This window comes from Bolinopsis microptera, chromosome 8 (genome assembly GCF_026151205.1).
Source record: "Bolinopsis microptera isolate Bmic1 chromosome 8, MBARI_Bmic_1.0, whole genome shotgun sequence".
NCBI lineage: Eukaryota > Metazoa > Ctenophora > Tentaculata > Lobata > Bolinopsidae > Bolinopsis > Bolinopsis microptera.
The window spans coordinates 14218797-14239703 of NC_087079.1; the positions used below are offsets into that span (position 1 = coordinate 14218797).

General features: G+C 38.2%; 3 protein-coding genes across 4 annotated transcripts in view; all 3 read right to left on the reverse strand.

The window, feature by feature from the left end:
- LOC134819089 (NCK-interacting protein with SH3 domain-like) overlaps positions 1-12198 on the reverse strand; it is a 29768-nt gene extending 17570 nt beyond the window's left edge. Inside the window, exons 1-15 of one of the 2 annotated variants that reach the window (XM_063828854.1) lie at positions 12117-12198; positions 10721-10818; positions 9288-9383; positions 9027-9123; positions 8676-8823; positions 8020-8123; positions 6083-6182; positions 5875-5971; positions 5343-5433; positions 4855-5006; positions 3428-3556; positions 3016-3106; positions 2524-2655; positions 791-883; positions 435-598 (exon numbers count right to left, since the gene is read on the reverse strand). In XM_063828854.1, the coding sequence (XP_063684924.1) occupies positions 435-598; positions 791-883; positions 2524-2655; positions 3016-3106; positions 3428-3556; positions 4855-5006; positions 5343-5433; positions 5875-5971; positions 6083-6182; positions 8020-8123; positions 8676-8823; positions 9027-9123; positions 9288-9383; positions 10721-10818; positions 12117-12174 (1650 nt within the window). In that variant the 5' untranslated portion in view covers positions 12175-12198. Of the gene's footprint in view, positions 1-434; positions 599-790; positions 884-2523; positions 2656-3015; positions 3107-3427; positions 3557-4854; positions 5007-5342; positions 5434-5874; positions 5972-6082; positions 6183-6696; positions 8124-8675; positions 8824-9026; positions 9124-9287; positions 9384-10720; positions 10819-12116 lie in introns of both variants that reach the window. The other variant, XM_063828853.1, reaches the window with a different exon arrangement.
- Positions 1-20907, reverse strand: part of LOC134819329 (radial spoke head 14 homolog) — a 57604-nt gene that overhangs the window by 36388 nt on the left and 309 nt on the right. The window lies entirely within an intron of this gene.
- Positions 16636-20840, reverse strand: LOC134819472 (ataxin-7-like protein 3). The gene is made up of 7 exons (XM_063829426.1): positions 20681-20840; positions 20384-20489; positions 20166-20250; positions 19901-20039; positions 19608-19776; positions 18554-18671; positions 16636-17205 (listed from the first exon to the last, which is right to left on the reverse strand). The coding sequence occupies exons 1-7, from the start codon at positions 20773-20775 to the stop codon at positions 17093-17095; spliced, it is 825 nt and encodes a 274-aa protein (XP_063685496.1). The 5' UTR covers positions 20776-20840; the 3' UTR covers positions 16636-17092.

Sequence of the window (20907 nt, forward strand, 5' to 3'; positions counted from 1 at the left end):
TCAATGGAATTTATTAACAGTTGATTAAATGTGACAGATTAAAAGTTAAAGGTTGACTAAAAGTTACAAAACTTGTGGAATTGATTCTGAGATCAACACATACCTCTGTTAAGACTGTTATACATGGCAGCCTTTAACGTGGTGTGATTGCTGGCTTTTAAAGCCTAATAGTACGAAACCGTTGCCAATAGTTAAATCCAGCAAGACGACTAGACTATTGCTTCATATACTCAGTATATGAAGCAATAGTCTAGTCGTCTTGCTGGATTTAACTATATGATATACTGTTATATATGATATACTGTTAATCGTCATCATCAGTCATAATTTAACATGTAAACACTAAACATCCCCAGCTTCCCTTAAATTTTCCAACAGTTTTTAAATTTTTTTATACGAGTGCTGTCTTTTCGAATAAAATAAGTTAAACTCACAGGATCGCCCTCTCCTCTGTCAATAACATTCCGATGAAGGACCTCTATGAGCACTTTGACATCGTTCGTAAAGAACAGCTCTCCTGTATCAGGACTACTGAACAAGTCTAACATTATCTTCCTGACTCCGTCCTTTGATTCGGGGAAGTATCCCGTCAGGTTTTCTGAAGGGCATGGATTATTACAACTTGAGCACGTGACTTTTCATCGATTTGTCCGAGGTTTTCAAATGTTTTTCAAGGTAAACTAAGCATCTTAGTTTTGTGCTCGAACATTCCAGGATTTAATTCTCCAATAGAAGGGCTAAGAAATTTAATCATGAAAGTATTACTTAAATCAAATAACATTTTGCTAACCTGCCCTGTTGAAAGAAACTAGTAAAGTCTCTGAAAGTACAGTCGCGTGAGCTCGGCTCTTCAAAACGTTACAAACTTTGTTATTGCGTAAATCTGAGAAAATCGATTAAGCCTTTTAGATTATTACACTTGTACTTTGCAGTCAGATAAGTAAAATAAAGCACTTACAATAATTCGTCGAATTAAAAATAAGAAAAAAGGATCGAATAAGAATTTGTGCCGCAAGCTGTATCTAACAAAAGAAGCGCTCATGACAAAACGTGTTGCCCTACCAGCCGCAGCAATCCAAAAATAAGTGTATCGTAATAGCTTAATATTTGAGCGAACGAATCATTTCGTATCTCTCGCTCTTGCAATCGGTCCAATACAAACCGTACAATCGCTCATACCAAAAACTTAGATATATCTTTGCCATTGTACAAGGCAGAATCAATTCCATGCGCTTATAGAGACAACACCCAACCCGAGGAGAAGGCAAGCAGTATAAAAGTAGCCCTATCACTAGAACATCCTCACAAACAGTTTGATCTACTTGGATTAGCTAGTTCCTGCCACCGAAATCATGACTTTGCTTATCAAGATTCTACCTCTGCTTTTAGTAGGAGCTCTGGTGACCTTGATGCCCAGCAAGGTGGAAACTGCATTTCCTGTCCGGTGGGATGCACAGCTTGAGACTGCCGAGGTTGAGGCTGCCGTGGCTGCCGAAAGTGAAGAGGATCAGTTTCCAGATTACATGTTCGGTGATTGGGGCAAATCTGTGGAGTCACATGCAAAGTAACCCTGGTCTGTAGAGAGACCTTGGCACTGGCTGGATTTAGAGTGGGACGAAGACGATCTTGAAGCTTCCAGCATGAATGCAGCGATCACAAATTCGGTCGAATGATGGCCGATGGAACTACTTGGGGGAGAAAGGACTCAGACTGAATATTTTCGATATTTTTGTTGTTCTTTAAATTGATTTCCTCTTTGTTTAGATTCCTTTCACTTTATAGATTATTGTATTATTTGTGATACGAACCATGTGTGCAAAAAATGAAGTTACTGTACAAAAATCATACAAAAAAATACGATCGTCAATTCATGTTGACAAAATTAGTGTCTAAAATTCTAATTTCAAGCCTCAACAGCTTCATCGAAATTAAATCCATTAAATCTCATTTCATAAACCAGAATGGGAGCCAGCATCTTCATAACCGTATATAAGCTGATAAATCACAAGTATTGTATTGTATCAGATGCCATCGTGGAGTAGGTGGTCTCCTGCACCTTTTCCGCCTCGATATAAAAGAAAAAACATAGACATACAACCTGCAATCCGAAGGTGATTGCAGCCCTTACGGAAGACTATCAGGTCTTCATGCTTATATGTTACATAACGATAACTTGTAAACCCCAGAAGTTTCCAGTATCGTCATGAATCGATATACTTACTGAGCTTAGTGTCACTTGGCCATGAGAAAAGCTGGGATTGACCGTAAAATTGTATAGAGATAAATGCCCTTCGTAACATTTATTCCTCTGAATTAAAAACAACGTAGGTGTAAAGTATGAATCAGTATGAATCGTGGTGTGAAGTAAAATTACAAGCAGCTGGCCTTTAGTTCCTAACCACATGAATGTGTCAGTTTACTTCAATCACTCATGATCACATATTGATGCACTACACAATTCAGGTAACTATGAAGTTAACATTCCACAATCGGGGCAAACAGATAATCCACATTCCATATCACCTGTGTAGTGGAGATTGAGAGACAGAACGCACTTCAGGAACATGACCGGTATCAGGTTCTCTGGATCGTAGGGACTCTCTTCAGCTTCAATAGCAGTCATCAGATACGATATAAACACTTCGTCTAGTTGATCTGTGACGGTAAAATTTAGTTAATTAATTAATACAATCCCTTTTTTATTCTTAGAGACAGTTTTTATCGCTTACAGAGTGCAGAGGAAGAACTTGGTTTAGTTTCAAGTTTGTAACTTTAAGACGATTTATAATATTCAGATATGCACAGCATAGGTCATAGATTTAAGATTACCTTACAATTGCACTAATTCTTGAGTTTTGTGAGTACTCCAAATAAGCTATATATAGCATTTTGCTCCTTTATAAAATATTTTATTGTTTTTTTAAATCGGGACATTATTTTTGAAACACCCTGTATTTAGAGTACTACTAGATCTTGAAGGTGCAGTTTTAAAACTAAGAATTATAAAGTTAGTACCGTAGTGATTGCGCGGCATTGCGTTTGGGTACGAGAGACAAGCACAGAACACATTACACTGCTGCTCCAGTAAGCTCATGACTTTGTTCGCCTGGGAGCAGGGTCGGTTACAGTCTTAATTCGTAAAATATCAATGATACCTTGTAAAAACTCGACAGATTTTGCAGGGTATCAGTCACATTTTCAATGTTCATAATCTTTAAAACATCTAGAATTCTTGACTTATTAGGAATGTAAGGTTTTAATATGATATGACAATTACCAAATCTAATCAGTAACTATGTGCTCCTCTTGGAGATGTTAGGTTGAAATAGACAATCTACGAAAGAGTAAGTGTCTATTTTGACCTTAAATAGTTGCAAACATGATGTCTATTTCAAACATGAAGCTGAAGGACAGATAATATCCGTACCTGGATATCAGAGGCAAGTTGTACAGGAAGCCGGGAGGTTAGAAGGATAGAGCAGATAGGATCAGGTTGTATTAACATACTTTCGTGTAGAACCTGCAGTGCTTGCTTCTTCAGCGGCTTTCGTGTCTCCTGCAAACTATCAGGTCAAATACCAGTGATGGGGGCCGGCCGCTGGGGTGCAGGTGGCCCAGGGGTGTTGAGGCATGTGTACATTGGGAGATTTCTTACAGGGTGGCCCAAAAGTGACTACCCACACGCAACCTCTTAATAACTCACGTAATTCGTCTCCAAATTGCACCAAAATTTCAGAGATTATAGATATGGGTCAAACTTAGATTTCCTGAAAGTTTCGTAAGCCACGCCCAATTACATTGGGCGTGGCGTGACACTCCCTCTTTTTCACTATTGTCTTCATAAAATGAGAACACTTTAAGCTAAGAACTCAAAATTTTTTGCACACATTTGGCTTGATAATTGAAAACCTTTCCCAAAGTTTCAAGTTCATTGGTTAAATTATGGCTGAGTTATGACCATTTCAAAACTCATCGGATACGTGATCCGAGCACTTAGTCAGTGATCTTTGCACTCAATTAGTGATCTCGTCACCCAATCTGATCAAGAGTAAGGCGTTAGCGTTTATTAATGAGGTTCATTAGGCTTTGATTGGATACCGATAATGACTTGTCGTTTGATCTGAGGGTAGAACTCCCCATTTTCTTTCTTCAGGTAGACGAACAATCGTTGTTCTGCAGTAAAGGGAGAATAGTGAACCATTTTCTGCGGGGCCCTAAGTTACGCCACTGCTAACAAGCCCTGAAATGGTGACACCACCATTAATTCGTGTGATAGCGTTTTAGGTGCTGTCAGCTGTATAGGCCGGCCCATAAGCAGGCTGCAACCAATCAAGCGGTGCATGTGAGCCAAACAGGCCATTAACCAAGTGCAGAGATCACTGACTAAGTGCTCGGATCACGTATCCGATGAGTTTTGAAATGGTCATAACTCAGCCATAATTTAACCAATGAACTTTAAACTTTGGGAAAGGTTTTCAATTATCAAGCCAAATGTGTGCAAAAAATTTTGAGTTCTTAGCTTAAAGCGTTCTCATTTTATGAAGACAATAGTGAAAAAGAGGGAATGTCACGCCACGCCCAATGTAATTGGGCGTGGCTTACGAAACTTTCAGGAAATCTAAGTTTGACCCATATCTATAATCTCTGAAATTTTGGTGCAATTTGGAGACGAATTACGTGAGTAATTAAGAGGTTGCGTGTGGGTAGTCACTTTTGGGCCACCCTGTATTTCAGCTGATAAATATTCAAAATGTATTTTTTGCGCGGCCAATTTATTAAGTTATTTCTGAAAATCAAGTAGGATGATCACAGTAGGATGATCAAGTAGGATGATCACAGTATTTCATCTCTCACCAGTTGATAGTACTCCACAAGAGTAAGCAGAGGCTCATATTTCACAGACTGTAGCACTTGTATTACCACTTTAGGGTTAGCGTTAGTTAGCAGTCCCAGTAGGTCAGTTAACATTGTACTGATTTCCTCAGTGTCATCTTTACAGCTCCAACCTGGCGGTGGTAAAAGGTAATGAGATAAAACACAGTGTTTGTTTCCCACTGGTATCAATAATGGATATGTAAAATTTAAATTGCCCTTGTCACAGCAGCTCTCCGTCAAAGTATCTATTATAGAATGTAGGTTGACTAATTATAATCAGGAATTTGCTGACATACATGGGAGTTGATAAATAATCAAAAGTAGTACATTCGGCAAATTAAAATTACCATTAGCGATACCACAGGACAGTTTTACTTTTTTATAGATTGATTTGGAATACAAATTCAGGAAAGCTTTGGAGACTTCAAAATACAAATCCAACTTTATTTTTTCTTGATTTTTCACACCTCGCTGTTGATCATCCTCCGTCAGAGCGATCAGTTGTTCGAAAAGCTGCTCCAATTTCAAACTATCCACACTGTTGCTCTGGAGATCTGCCTGATAAAACATGAACGATCATTCTAGAGCGAACCCCTATTTTCGGCAGTCGGTCGAGTGACAGACAGGAATATTAAAGAGGAAGCCAACCAACATTAATACTCTCGATCTCTGATACCAATAACCAAGTGTTCCGTAGAAATAAAGTACAATTATGTGGGTAGTATTCAAGATAGTATCAACTTATCAATTGATGATCTTCATTTGGACCGTGACTTGTAAAACGTGACTTGTACAGCGTTTCGAGCAGTATTAATATGATATGGTGTTATTAAGTGCCAGAAGAATGCAGTGACATATGTATTTGTATGTACAAATAATGGGCATTATTTTGTGACAGGCACTTGTGAAAAGCATAAACCACCTCTAGTGAACGTATAAGTGGGCTGGATAAGTGAAAGAGAAATCGAAAGTGAAAGTGAAAATGAAAGTGAAACAAACCTCCTGATTAAGAGCTCTACACAATCCTGCTAGCTTTTCATCCCAATCTGGGTACTCCTCACTTAGTCTTTCTAACACTGTCTGTACTATATTCTTACTGAAATAGACTTAATTTGGAAACATTTCCTTGTGTTTCATAGAATTGTTGTTGGTTTAAAAGTATAAATTCACGAAATTCTTCTTAAGAGCATCTCTTTTTAGACAGTACCTAGTCTGGTACTTGACTCCATTCCTCCGTACACCTTCCACAAGGCTACTCGATATTCTGACACACTCCGCTTTTTTGCCTTTCTGCATTAGGGACGGTCCTGAGGCACAGTATACTTGAGTAAATTATATGATAATTTACATATTTATAAAAGTGTTATATATTATGTAACACTTTTTAAATAAATAGATTATCATCATGATATAATCGAATAGTATAATATACATATATAACTTACATATGTATATTATATTATTTGATTACATCATGATGAGCTCTGCTTGAGATTATAAAGCTCCAAAATTGATTCAGCTAAATGTGTAAAAAGGATCGGGCTTCATATATAAAAATAAGATTAATACATAATGAATTTAATTTTAAAGAAATGTATATTAAATGAGAATGACTCAAAAGGATACTAAAAGAGTGAAGTTAAATTAAACGAGAAATTATTAATAGTCTGGAATATATAACATAAATTATTCAACAAGCTTTTTGAACATTTTTAAACGATTAGCAGAACAATTGTAACAGCTTTTATCAGAAATCTTATTGAACTTATAAGCTTTTACAACTTGCCAGCATGCGTATTTTTAAACAGACATGCAGAATACCTTTGGAGCCTCCTCCTTTGCGATCCAACGTCCTATCAATTTGAAACAGCCTTGCTCTAATCTGATCAGGGGAAGCAGGAACCAAGTCCTTTCTGTCTCCCGAGCTGGGGATCAGCAAGTTGTCCTCATCGTCCAGGAACATTTTACTGAATCTGATATCGTCTAGTTCATTAAGAAACTGGTCCACTTGCCGGTTAAATGCCTCTGTGTCATGCAGAATACCTTTAGAGGGCGGAATGTTCTCTTTAGAACTGTCAATAATAAGAGCTGTCTGGGTACTTCCTCCGAAGCTATTGTTGGCTTTTTCTGAACCCGGCTTTATTCCACTAGTCTGGGTCGCTGGAAGTTGTGATCGGCGAGCTTTAAGCGGTCGACTGTAAGGACTTTTTGAGAGCTCGAACGGATTGAAAACGCTCAACTGTTCACTGGACAAACCGACAGATTTGCTGATTTCTTGATACACCGGCAGATTCTTAATCACTTCAACTTCAACAGATCTCCCAGAATTCCCAGTAGGACCAGTAAGACCAGTAGAGTAGATGCCTCCATCAGGACACTTAACACAGGAACATGAGGAGCACGTAAAGGTAAGATCAGTAGTGCTCGTCTCCGCTACCTTAAACTTAGGCTCCCGGTCAACTCTCTTAGATATCGGAGAAGCGAAGACTGTCCTGAAGAACTGATGTGCATCTGTGGGAGCCCGACGATGTCGCTGGACCTCTTGGTAAGTAGTATCTGCCCCCTCGTAGAACACATTGTCATCATGATCTCCTTCGTGTAGGACGGACATGTTCTGAGCGGCAGACAAAGAGTTGGTGCACGTGTAACTGTCTAGTTGTGTGGATGTCTCTGTGGAACCAACAGAGCTGGTGAGGGAGACGTCCACTATTTTACCCGTTTTAAAGTCGTATCTGGCGGCTCTGATACTCCGCTGCTGTTTTCTTGATCTGTATCTGGACGAAGGCTTGGACCGGCGTGTTTTATGCGGTGTGGACTGTCGGATTGAATCATATAAAATCACTGGCTCAGGTCTTTCAACCAGTTTGCCACTTTTATTGGGGCTTTGTTCGGGATTTAAAAGGTAAACTAAGCTGTAATCTTCCCTGACAAATTGTGACAATTCCTGTGCTGAGAGTTTGTTAAGTGCTTCACACACAATTGTTTGCTGCTGGTCAAATGGTAGCTCTGAAAACTGCACAGCATAATCAGTCGAATCATAACCCCCAGCTGCAGCTTCACAACAATCAGTACTAGTAAGATCAGCTTGATTTGTGGTGACGTCACAGGATTGTTTGGTGACGTCATCATCGAATAGTTTGTTACCTGAAGTGCGGTCAATGGTGGATGCACGAGGGATGGAGCTGATGTCTGCTTTGACGAGTGGAGTCTGGTGACTTTGTGTCCTGGAGAGCGGGGGCATATCTCGACTGAAATAATATTGGGGGTTTCAGAACTGTTGCAGGTTACTAGTTAGACGACTCCTGGAGTTGATTGTTATGGATAAATACGTTCATTCGTTTTCAAATTACAATCAATTTTGATCTTTTCAAAATTTCAATCAATTTTGATCTTTTCAATTAAAATTTGATAAATTTACCTATTATCATCCACACTGTCAGAGAACAAATTTGAAAACCAAGAACCCATCAACTCAATTATTCAGCAGATAAAAAAAGAAAAATACATAAACAGAATGTGAGCCAAGTGTAATGATTTCCATAAAGTGAGCGCAGTGTAACCATGGTTACGCAGTGTAACGCTAACTTCACAGAAACCAGCACTGGCCTGGATAAAGAGTTTAAAGACATGTAACTTACTCCTCATCAGTGTACCTTAAAGAGCTGAAATCAAAATCGTATCCTCATTTGTATTTCAGGTGCAAATAGCATAAAATTGTAAAAACAAGTTTACATTCAATACCAAATAACTAGTGAAGTCCACTATACCTTACCTCCAAACCAGAAAAGTCTGTTTCTTACCTAATAACGATATCAGGTGATTCTATGGGAGTATGGACAGTGACCTCTCCTTCAGTTGATCCGTTCATTATCTTGAGGAATTTAGCAGGAACTTGACCCCACTTTCCGGAGTCCGACCGCACTGTCCACCATTGGACATCGTTCTTTGCTGGAGAATTACTTTTTATACGACCTCAGTATTTTCTTGCGAACTGTATTTTGTACCATACAATTATTCAGTTTTTAGATCTCATTTGAAAGACCAACAATAAAACAGGTATTTTAGAAATAAAATGCACTGTATAATTCACATATTGCACTTTAAGTGTTACATTAACCCTGCAGCAATGTGCTTGATTTTAGTTAGCTTACCTATGACCGATACAACCTGTCCCTCGTATATTTTGAGTTGGCCCGAAGTTGCTCCCTCGAAATCTTGTCTCACTACTACTCTTGCACAGCTGTCTAGCTGAAAAGTAACACTTTAGCTACCCTCGCGTGTTCAGGGGGTTAAGTGGTTAATGTCTTAAACAATCTGCAATACAATGTTCCAAAGAAAATGTTGAGTATCTCGTTAGTTCGTTAGGTAAATAAGTTACTTAGATAAGTTTAAGTTTTAAGAAAATATCTCACGTCAACTTTTACGAGGTAACCGTTAGCTGGCAGAAAGCCAGCTTTTCCATGTATTCTGCCTCGGTGCCAATTGGCACTTGAACTCGCTTTGGTGACCTAACAATAATAACTTATAATTCTGCTGTGTTGTGTTTTAAAGCTTCCAGTTTAAAACAACATCAACACTATTCTATTGGAATTATTAAGTAACACTATCTAATCGAGAGTCGAGACTTTGTGATTTAACCTTTTAGCAGGGTATCGTCACAACGATGTGTTCCACTTGTTCGATATTATGAATAAAAGTATGAGGAACACAAAACTTCCTAAGTCTTGTAATAACTCTGCCACACAACCCCTTACTCTGCCACACAAACCCCTTACTCTGCCACACAAACCCTTACTTTGCCACACAAACCCTTACTCTGCCACACAAACCCTTACTCTGCCACACAAACCCTTACTCTGCCACACAACCCCTTACTCTGCCACACAAACCTTACTCTGCCACACAACCCCTTACTCTGCCACACAACCCCTTACTCTGCCACACAACCCCTTACTCTGCCACACAAACCTTTACTCTGCCACACAACCCCTTACTCTGCCACACAACCCCTTACTCTGCCACACAACCCCTTACTCTGCCACACAAACCCTTACTCTGCCACACAAACCCTTACTCTGCCACACAAACCCTTACTCTGCCACACAAACCCTTACTCTGCCACACAACCCCTTACTCTGCCACACAACCCCTTACTCTGCCACACAAACCCTTACTCTGCCACACAACCCTTACTCTGCCACACAACCCCTTACTCTGCCACACAACCCCTTACTCTGCCACACAACCCTACTCATCCACACAACCCTTACTCTGCCACACAACCCCTTACTCTGCCACACAACCCCTTACTCTGCCACACAAACCCTTACTCTGCCACACAAACCCCTTACTCTGCCACACAAACCCTTACTCTGCCACACAAACCCCTTACTCTGCCACACAAACCCTTACTCTGCCACACAACCCCTTACTCTGCCACACAACCCTTACTCTGCCACACAACCCTTACTCTGCCACACAATCCCTTACTCTGCCCCCTTACTCTGCCACACAACCCCTTACTCTGCCACACAACCCCTTACTCTGCCACACAAACCCTTACTCTGCCACACAACCCCTTACTCTGCTACACAAACCCCTTACTCTGCCACACAAACCCCTTACTCTGCCACACAAACCCTTACTCTGCCACACAACCCCTTACTCTGCCACACAACTCCTTACTCTGCCACACAAACCCTTACTCTGCCACACAGTCCCTTACTCTGCCACACAGTCCCTTACTCTGCCACACAACCCCTTACTCTGCCACACAACCCCTTACTCTGCCACACAAACCCTTACTCTGCCACACAGTCCCTTACTCTGCCACACAACCCCTTACCTCAACTATTTGGTCCTTCTTGAAAGAGAGGCAATGTTGCTGGTTGCACTGAAAGTCGTGTAGAGCTGAGTAAAGCCCAGACATTTCATCAATACGATCTGTAATGTTAATTAGATAATTAATTACACTTACACTAGATCCAAGATAGTCTTAGTTTATAGCTACCTAAGTTTATGGTGACTGTACTGTTAAAAGTTAACGTAAACATAAAGGACCTGTAATAACTTCAAAAGAGGCCGGCTTAACTCCAGAAAGTTTTTTACATTCGCAGACTTGGCAAGGACAAACAAACAGCGCTCTAACACTAATAACCAGCAAAACAGGTACAACTGAGTACAGACTTTTAAATCCAAGACTGAATGAATCGAAGTTTAACTTCATACATGTACGTAACACAGAAAAGTAAAAATAGCAAAACGCTACATTCTCTTTAATCTCAGCATATCAAAAGAGACAAAACAGAACAATCATAATATCACAACAAAACACCATTGCAATCTGAGATGAACAGGACAAAATAGCACTTAAACCGATAACCCGAGTGTACTGCTGGCCAGTATACAACTCCAATAATTACGTCACACACAACAACACGATCACACAAAGACACAATGAGAGAGAATGAGCTCCCGAAGGAATGTGAGCTCCTTTTCTAATATATTCTCAGTGTGCGTGTATGCAAATAATAATATTCAGTTTTGTTTACGTGTGAATGTTGGGACTGTGTTGGCGGGAAATAGAGTCTGTGTGGTTAATTAATTTGTTATTAATTACGTGGATTTACGTAAAATTGATTAGTAAGTACACAAACTAATGTCGATTAAAATTTAAATGGTACCGCAAAAAATCGGGTAGATTGAAATTTGAACATTAGCAGGAGCATTTAAACATAAGATGACCCCACGAAAAAATGTAATCCTAACAGTAACGTAACGAAATCTGTGTGATATTACGTATTTCATATGTGAGATAATTCTAATTTGAAATAGTTACAGAGAAGCGCATAAACTATTTGTTAACATATGATAATGCAGCTAGGTACATTCAATTCACAAGATAGAATACACAAAAGATACTTTCAATACGATATCAAACATTTTCAGGATCTCGGGATATAAACGGTTTAAAGCAGCGTCTTAACTCTTACTTATAAAATTCTCGGTTGTAATGAACAGTACAAATTATTTACACGGCACAAACTTACAAACCAACTACAGCTACAGATAAAAGATAAATTTTAGACTTTATTAAGTTTTGACAATAAAAAGAAAGATAAATTCAAGTCATTCAAGGCTCAATATAATTAAATATCACAAAGCGCTTGGCTTAGATAAAATGTATTAACCGCACATTCAAAAAATTCAATAGCATCTGTGTGTTTGACCAGACAACTCACCATCACTGTTGTTGGCTCTTAAGGAAGATCCGGCATCTTTCCGAGTAGAACTGCCCATATAACATCACATCAGCATATTACTAGTTGATAATGTGTTAGAATTTCCGTCGGATCACCTTGTTTGGATGTAACACCATAACAGTTAAGATATATCCAACCGATATATAAGACACATTTATGCTTTTACAACTCGATATGATACTTGAGAATACATTATATACACAAGTAAAAGGTTTAGAAAACTACAACATTATGAAAAATAAAGAATAAAAAATATGTTTTATCCGTATTTTCAGCAAAACCTTAATAGTGGGATCTAACAAGTACATTAAAACTGATAACAACTTATTAAATCAAGAACTAGAATTCAAGCTAGAGCACAAGCCTTTAAAAATGTGTATGCCTTGGATGTCAGCTGTTCTTTGGTAAAACACGGATCATAAGATTGATCATCAAACAAATCGAAAAACACAACAATGATGGAAAAATAATCAAATTTGTGTAACAAATTAGAGCTACACGAAAATTCAGCATACAAAATCAATACTATAATCTTAAATCAGCTGAAAATGTAAAATGGTCTAAATTGGTCGTTCAACTATCTAAGAAATTTAAAAACTAAAACATAAAAGATGATTACATTCAATAAAAAAAGATTCCAGAAGACGTCATATAATTATAAACGGTTAAAAAAGAAAACTAAACGATCTCAGTCCTGATTAAAACCCTTCCCTTCTTTAAAACGGATTGTAGAAATAATCCCCAAATGATCGCTCAAAGATCGAACCTTGACCCCCTGAAATATGGACATACCCTGGTATTTAGGGATAGGTTCAGTCCCCACTAAATAATACCCTCCAGTTGGTTCCCAGTCTGTCCCCCGCAGCAACATCCTATCAAGTCGCTCCTCGCGTGGTATGTACGTGAATTTAAGAGTAGACTCAGGGCCAGAGTCAAACAAATCAACAAAAGATTTGTCTCTGGTTTCCTCCTCTTTCCCTCTGATCACGTCGTAGTTGAAATCTCCCATAATCATAACGTTAGTGTGGTGTTCCAGAGATGAGAAGGCTATCTCATCTGTTTGCATCTCAGATCGTACCCTTGTTGGCCGTCAGAGCTTTCCAAGTGAGAAGTTGAGATGGTGATAGGAACACTGTTTATAACAGTAGAAGCAAGTAACAAGGATCTGGCCATAACTGTGTGTTCCTTGTACGGTATTTTAGTAACCCGGCAAGGCCACTTGCTTAGAATCTGTACCGTGTACCAGTTCCCGGTATTTTCAGAGAGAAAGTAATTCTTGACGATTATATCGCTCTTACGTAACCGTTCAGAAAACTTAACAATACACTCTTGGAGACAGATAAAATCAGGTTGAAACTCTTCAATAAATCCTACGATCTCCTCAAATCTCTCCGCTTGGTCAGATTGTGAGAACCAAATGTTCTGTGTGTAGATTGTGAGATAGCTAACTTTTGTTTTCGTTTTGTTCACTTTAAGACGATTTATTAACCGTCTGGGGTTGGGATTTATACCGCCATGTGACATCGGTATGGAAAGCGAACCCGGAACTGTTGGTGGTAGAAGTTTGGAAAAGTGTTTGTCGAAAAATGGAAGGACAGAGGAATCACAATATTCTGGAGCTTCATTCTGGAACTCTTTTAAAGATTCCATGATACCAGGACTGGTAGGGTAATTGATCTTAAATAGCTTTCATATTTTCCATTTCATAATTCATATTCATTTTATTAATTAACTAGAAAGCCCGTGGTAAAAGGGACGAAGCTAGTAGTATTCTTTGAAAGAAAGTTTTAATCGCATCAAAAAATATCCATCTCAACCGAAGATACAGCCGATTTAAATATAAAACACTTTAAACGCAACGTAATTACCACAAAACCGATCAAAATGACGTTAAAACAATCTTTGCACGTGCATGTGTGCATTAAAACACCGTTGCTATGGAACCTTTTGGTTGTTACCTAAATACCTATTTCTCGCCTTATTCGCACGTGGGCGGTCGTACAAACAAACAAAAATAATTCTTTGAAATATAAGTAAGATTGTATCTGGCTACCTAGTATGTTGCTAATAACAGAAAGCCTGAAGGGTATAAATACAAGGCAGCAGCAGCAGTACTAGGAATGCAGTATTACAGCTCCCAGACTGCTTTAGTGGGGGTAACCCCACATTTAACACTCTATCCCTGGTCTTGGTTCCCAAAGAGAGCCACCTTATTAATGGTCTTACGCCACAATTGTACCAGATACCTATACTAATGGGTATTGGGTACAACTACAAAAGGTACACACAATGCGAGCAAATGGTTAGTAATTAGTATCACTAGTTGCCCTTTAACCGTCTGGTAATGCGTGCTGATATTTTACCGTCAGCAGCATTTACTGTTGAACAAATGGACAAACCAAATACACGCAAGTCTATTAAATTGTCAAAAGAGCAGATTTTTAAAAACTGCCACAGTTGTGGCTCAAATTAATGATATCAATAATTAACAGCTTTTGATTGCTTCATCGTGAGGTTAACTAAATGCCATATTAACAATAACAACTCCTAATTATTATTAATCGGTTAATTTTGACATACCACTCAAAGTGAGATGTCACAATTCAAGGAAAACGTTTAAATTTAATTGACTGAACGATGCGATGAAAAAGAAAATTTTCATCCCAGAAAAGAAGGCACTCACATGGTCTGTAAACTACGCAAATATTCAGAGTTAGAAACCCGAAAGTGCTGGAAAAGCCAATGCCTTGGGAAAACAACACATCAGACGAAATAGACAAGGAAGCTAGGGCTAACAAGTCTAAGTTGGGAAATTCAATTAACACGCAATAATACATATGCTGGCACTAATTACTTCCTTTACTTACACAAACATGAACCACACTGGCAATGTGTTTTATTAATTATTAATTAGTTTGTATAATTGTATCATTAATATTACTGGAACGTGACTAATTGTTATCATTATTTCCTGCCAGATTAGGCTGGGCGATCTGTCAAAAATCAAGTTTGCTGCCGTCATACAATCAAACGAGCCTTGGTGAGACTCCAGCAAATTCCGGACAAAATAAGAAGTAGAATCCGACCAGTAAAATTGCCGCATTAGACTATAAAATATGCAATTTCCCTACGTTCGGGCAGTATATGGACTTTAGAGCTAAACTTGCAAAAACTTAAATAGACAGATAAAGTGATAAACACGCACAACGAAGCCCCACTCCCTAGGTGGGAAAGCATGAACTTCCTTATAGTAGCTACTACTGGCCTTCTACGTTCCTTACTTTCCTGTACTTGTTCGGATACGTAATGACAACCCAATTTTAGTTTTTCTTTTAAACAAATCTAGAAATTTAAGATTTTGGAGAGGTTCGCTGTTTATCAGTCTCATGATAAGATAATGATTTTAGGAATAATATCCGGTAGTAGAGAATATGTAGGACAAGTGGAACTACTGTTTAGGAGGAAACGGGAACTTTCAGTGTACTAAACTTTCATCAGGCTTAAATTATTTCTTATATAGTAGTGTTGAAAGTATTAAAATACTTTTATTTTAATACAAATCGAAGCGAGAAATCGAAGCGTACAAACCTATCTACTGATACATCTAACCCTTCAGTTTGGGCAGTAACCGGAACAACAAACACGTTAACCATTATTACGCAGCTGACCAGTGACGCAATGCAATTATTTAACAGTTACCGCTCTGATAAAATTCAATATTAATTGTGTGGTTTGTGGCCCTATCACGGGGTTCGGCCACGAGAAATTCAACTTAAATTGAATTACAATTCCAAATAACAACAAGTTATTGAAGATTGCTTCATAACAAATTTCAGCAATGCCTTTTTATTACAGTCGACGGTGACAGTGCGGCAACAGTGGTCACGTTGACTCCTAAGTCAATATTGAGTCAGTTGAATGACAATATCGTAACAACCCAAACCTTGCAGCAGTGCCAGTCCACCATAGTTCTTCAACAATCAACACAATCAGTTCTTATCAACATGCATAGCCATACCTAACAGGATGTAAGTTAATATTTTAATTTTTTAAATCATCAAGCAAAATCTAATTTTAGAAAATAAATCATGATTTTACGGCCCAATATGAATAATAATCAGAGCGAATATATCGTAAGAAACAAATATTAACAGACCCAACCAAAAAGGGCACAGCACGGAGGATAGCACAGCTAGCACGGAGGATAGCACAGCTAGCACGGAGGATAGCACAGCTAGTACGGAGGATAGCACAGCTAGTACCCTGTCTTACTTGTACAGGAAGCGATTAAGTCCTGTACTTAGCACAGCCGTGTGTGAGGGAGAGTTAGCTTGTATTTAGAGCTGAGGTATGATTGTAAACACTGCGCGGCTTCGAAGTGATACAAGCATAGAGATAAAGTACAAAGAAATATGTCCCTTGCTAACAGTGCCCCAAATACAGTGAACTGATTCTAGAATTACGGGGTTGGGACTTGGGAGTAAAACAAATGAATTTTACAGAAACCTTCCGATAAAAATATAACACAAATCAATTATAGCACAATGAATAACAACACCGCAGTACAGATATTGCGATAAATAATATGGAGTGAAATTTTGGTGTCCCCCAGCAATTACAAAATAGAACGGATCATATCATCATAAAATTAAAGAGTGGTTCCAACTCAGAACCCAGTTATGAAACCTCCTCCGATGAAAACTTATTTCTCAAAATGACAAAAGATCATCAAATATATATATAGATATAATGATAAAATATAAATAATAATGACGTGACATATATGTACATAAACTGAAAATCAGAGGGTTTGGCGATCTTCGTCTCAAACACTACAGATTCAGCGAATGAGAGACAACAGTGATATTCCACAGCTCATACAAACTTATTTAACTCTGTCCTTTTACATTAAATCACTTACAAATTTTCAATTTTAATCTAAGAATTAACCGTCGTCAAGGCAGCAGGATCAATCCTTTCTTAGCTTTGGATTTTCCTCTTTTTTTCTTTGCCCCCGGCGCCCACGTGACGTCCGTTGTTAGGGAACTGTCTGAATTGTGTTCCGAACCTGGGAAGAGGAGGTGAAGCACACAAATTATTGTAACGAGTAAAATTTCAGGAATAAGCCAAGTAAGTAATAGGCTATCCACTCCGATAACCGTTACCGATAATTATCTTCGATAATTCGTTAAAAAAGTTATCTGTTTATCTAGATAAAAGCTAAATCTTTATCTGTTTATCTAGATAAAAGATTTCATACCGATAGTGGATAGCCAAGTAAGTAAGTATGGCAACTGAAATCAGATAGAGCGAAACACACATTTGTATGGAGTTATAGCCGAGCTAAGCTGCAAATTATGCTTGTTGTCACCATAACTTTAAAAGGGCATATTTAATTTATATCAATTACGAATTTACTGACGGCTTCAAAAGCCTGAATTTCCGGATTCAGTACCAAATTAACAGCGACTTCTTTACCATTACGATAGTAGGAAACAGGAAAACTCGGCAATAACGTATATTAAATTTCTAATAGTAAACTTCTCGTCTATCTCTTAGATAAGTGAAGTATCTATTTCTATTTAATTCTCTTGTCGCTTTCACAGTGCAGAACTTTGCGTATGTGCACGCAACACAAAACAAGCGTAGGAGAGTCAACACGCTGCAAATAGACAAAAACTGCCGACCCAAAACTAACTCAAAAACGAAACTAAATAGACGCAAATTATTCAGTATCCCAGCGCTGCGAGACCTATGCTCATTGTAACCACCTGAATATTAATGAGCATACCTCACTAATTCAACAAAGCAAAGCTCCCAGCAAAGCTAAGATTCCAACTCCGTAGTTTGTTTTGATGAAATTGAGGGACCAGAGAATATTGCTCATTTCAACCGAAATGTCTGGGTTATGGTCCATGTTCCAACCATTCAGGAGTGTACAAGGTTTTACTGTATACTTGGATACTGAGAGCCTAGTTTGTGTATATACATTATACAATACTTATGAGTTGCTGTACTTTTCCACATAGTGCTCCACAGACTTGCATGATTATAATCGAAATTTTTTTCAGCTTCATGACAATGATAACACAATACTAAAGATCGTGGCAACGTTGGCTAGCATTATTTTACTATTACCACGAAATGGTGTTTTTTCCCACAAAGTTAAATTGTTTCAATTGTTCTATAAACATGAAAAAATAGCTGCGGCCTGCGAACAATCGCGTTATTACAACAGGCGCAACGAACAACTTCTTTCAACAATCTCTCGACGGTGATTCGAATATATGATTGTTACTCCACATGTAGGGATAATGATTATGCAGTTAACGAATCTAGATAAGAACTGATTAAGTACGAATCTAGATAAGAACTGATTAAGTACGAATCTAGATAAGAACTGATTAAGTACGTACCAGTTTCCTCACTGATAAGACTTGACATGCTAGGGAGAAGGAGGGACCGGGCTGTTGCACGCTGTTCATCTGAGTGTTGTGGGCATCGTAACGATCTCGTGCACAGCTTCTTTGTGTACTGATGAGGAGGTATTAGAGGGTCGTGTATTACACTCATTTTAACTTGAAATATACAGAATAACCAAGTTGAGTTCTCTGAATATGAAGCAGCGAAAGAGTTGTAAACTGTAAACTTCCGTTTCTCACTTTTCAGAGAGACATACCTTAAGGGGACATACACCAAAAGCTTTTATGCCCTGGCCCTGCTGTTAACTTCATATTAAGAAAGTATACATCAAAACAATAAGATTTGATACATTAAAAATTATTTTTGAGGACCCGCTCTTTCGAAAAAATAAATATTTTCTTTTTCGAAAGTTTTGGAAATTTTGAGAAGTCTGTCACTGTAATACCGATATTTCAGTCATTTGAAACGTTTATTGACTGATTTTGTAACTGAACATTATTTACAATCCGTACAAGAAGCCCTTCAAAGGATTTTATAATTAAAATATAGATGACGAAGTTAGAGAACCAAACAAGGTCGAGAGAAGCAAAATTGAAATTTTTGTAAAAATCAAGGTTGTATATTTTACCATTCACCCAGGTCATAAGATATCGCTTCAACAATTCTTGTGAGTGTAGCTGATGATCATATCCAACTTTGTGGAACAGGATTTCTCTCAATTTTGAGTTTTAAGGTATGAAATGTGGCCTCAAACGACTTAGTAAAATTCATCGTAAAAAGGGCCAAACATGGCAGATTTAAGGCTTAAAATGCCTATAACTCAAAAAGTATCAGTTTTTTTGAAATAATTTTTACAGGATCGTAATCAGCTTGGTAAGACGAATCTTTTAGTACCAAATTTATAATAGTTAAAGACACAAAATTTGTAAAAAAATGTGTACAATTTGTACAACATTTATGCAAGGGGGGACCCTTGTGTTCGAGCTAGAAAATTATTTAAGACAATTTGTCTTCTAAAATCACTTATTTGGTAGTAATCTTACATACCTCAGATACAACCCCACACATAGTTCGGAGGAACTTCTCCTTGGACTCGGGCGAGAGTGCTTCAAACGTTTCCCTGTCACTTCCCTCCGTATCTGTTATCATGACAGGGGGTGATGAAGACAGATCGCTTTTCAGCTTTAATGCCTTCTTCTTTACCAACTTCGGTGACCTGAAAATAGAGAATTGACTATGATTTAATGAGTAATGATTTATTCATCCCAAATGACGTCAAATTCTAAATATTTTCTCGAATCAGTTCCACGATTCTATAGGTCTACAAACTTGACTCTTACCCATTTCTCTTGACTTTAGGGCGTTTAGGTTTGCTGGCCCACAGGTCAGCGTCCTCCTCGTCCAGAGTGTCCTCATCAGCAGGGTTGTTGGTGTTGGCGATACGGCGCCGTGCCACACGGCTACTGTTCCTACCCATACCTGGAGGGAGGCGGTTCAACAGATTTACAAACAACAACAAATTTTTGTATGTCAAATTTTAAATGGGTTCTATAGACACAATATGTAATAATCAAGAATAACCACAAAAGTCTGTGAAGAACTGACCCATGCATTTCTCAAGATGTGGAGCAAATCGAGTAGCAGCGACACATCTCAAACATTCAGGACATTGAATGTCCTCAACTTTAACCTGACGATTTGAAGTAAAAAAGGCGTGAAGAAAATATCTGTTAATATCACTTTAGTAGTCGTAAGAACTTGATGCCTAACGATTACTAAATAAGTAGGACTCGCAGTCAGCAAAACTCCAATAAAGACAATACCTCTTTAGGTTGACCGAAAATATCACACCCCTCCATATCGATAATAGCATGTTCACCTCCATCCGGAGTATCTTCTAGTTCATCAAAATATCCCAACACTCTCGCTCTGGGCAATGAATTATGAATGAGTTACAAATGTGTTTTAAACGATATTTCAATATCTCTGTAAGAGGTTTTATATTCGTTGATTTCGTTACAATGTGATATCAATAGCAAACATGAAATATGTGCAAAAAATTCGATCAAAAATGGAACAAGATCAGAGGAGAAGTTAAACTCAGCCTTTAATCTTATTACCTGTTGTAATGAAGCAATATACCAAGGGTCAGTTCTCCGACGTACTGATCGATAACGGACTTAAGAATATCATCGCTAACTATGGTGGTAGGCATCCTACCCTAAGTTCTTGTAAGAACTGCTTAAACTGTAGGTATCATTTTATAACGTCATCCTAAAACAAGATCTGTTGTTAGATAGAAAATAGATTAAAAACACGTGCGAATATTATATCAAGTAATCTACAC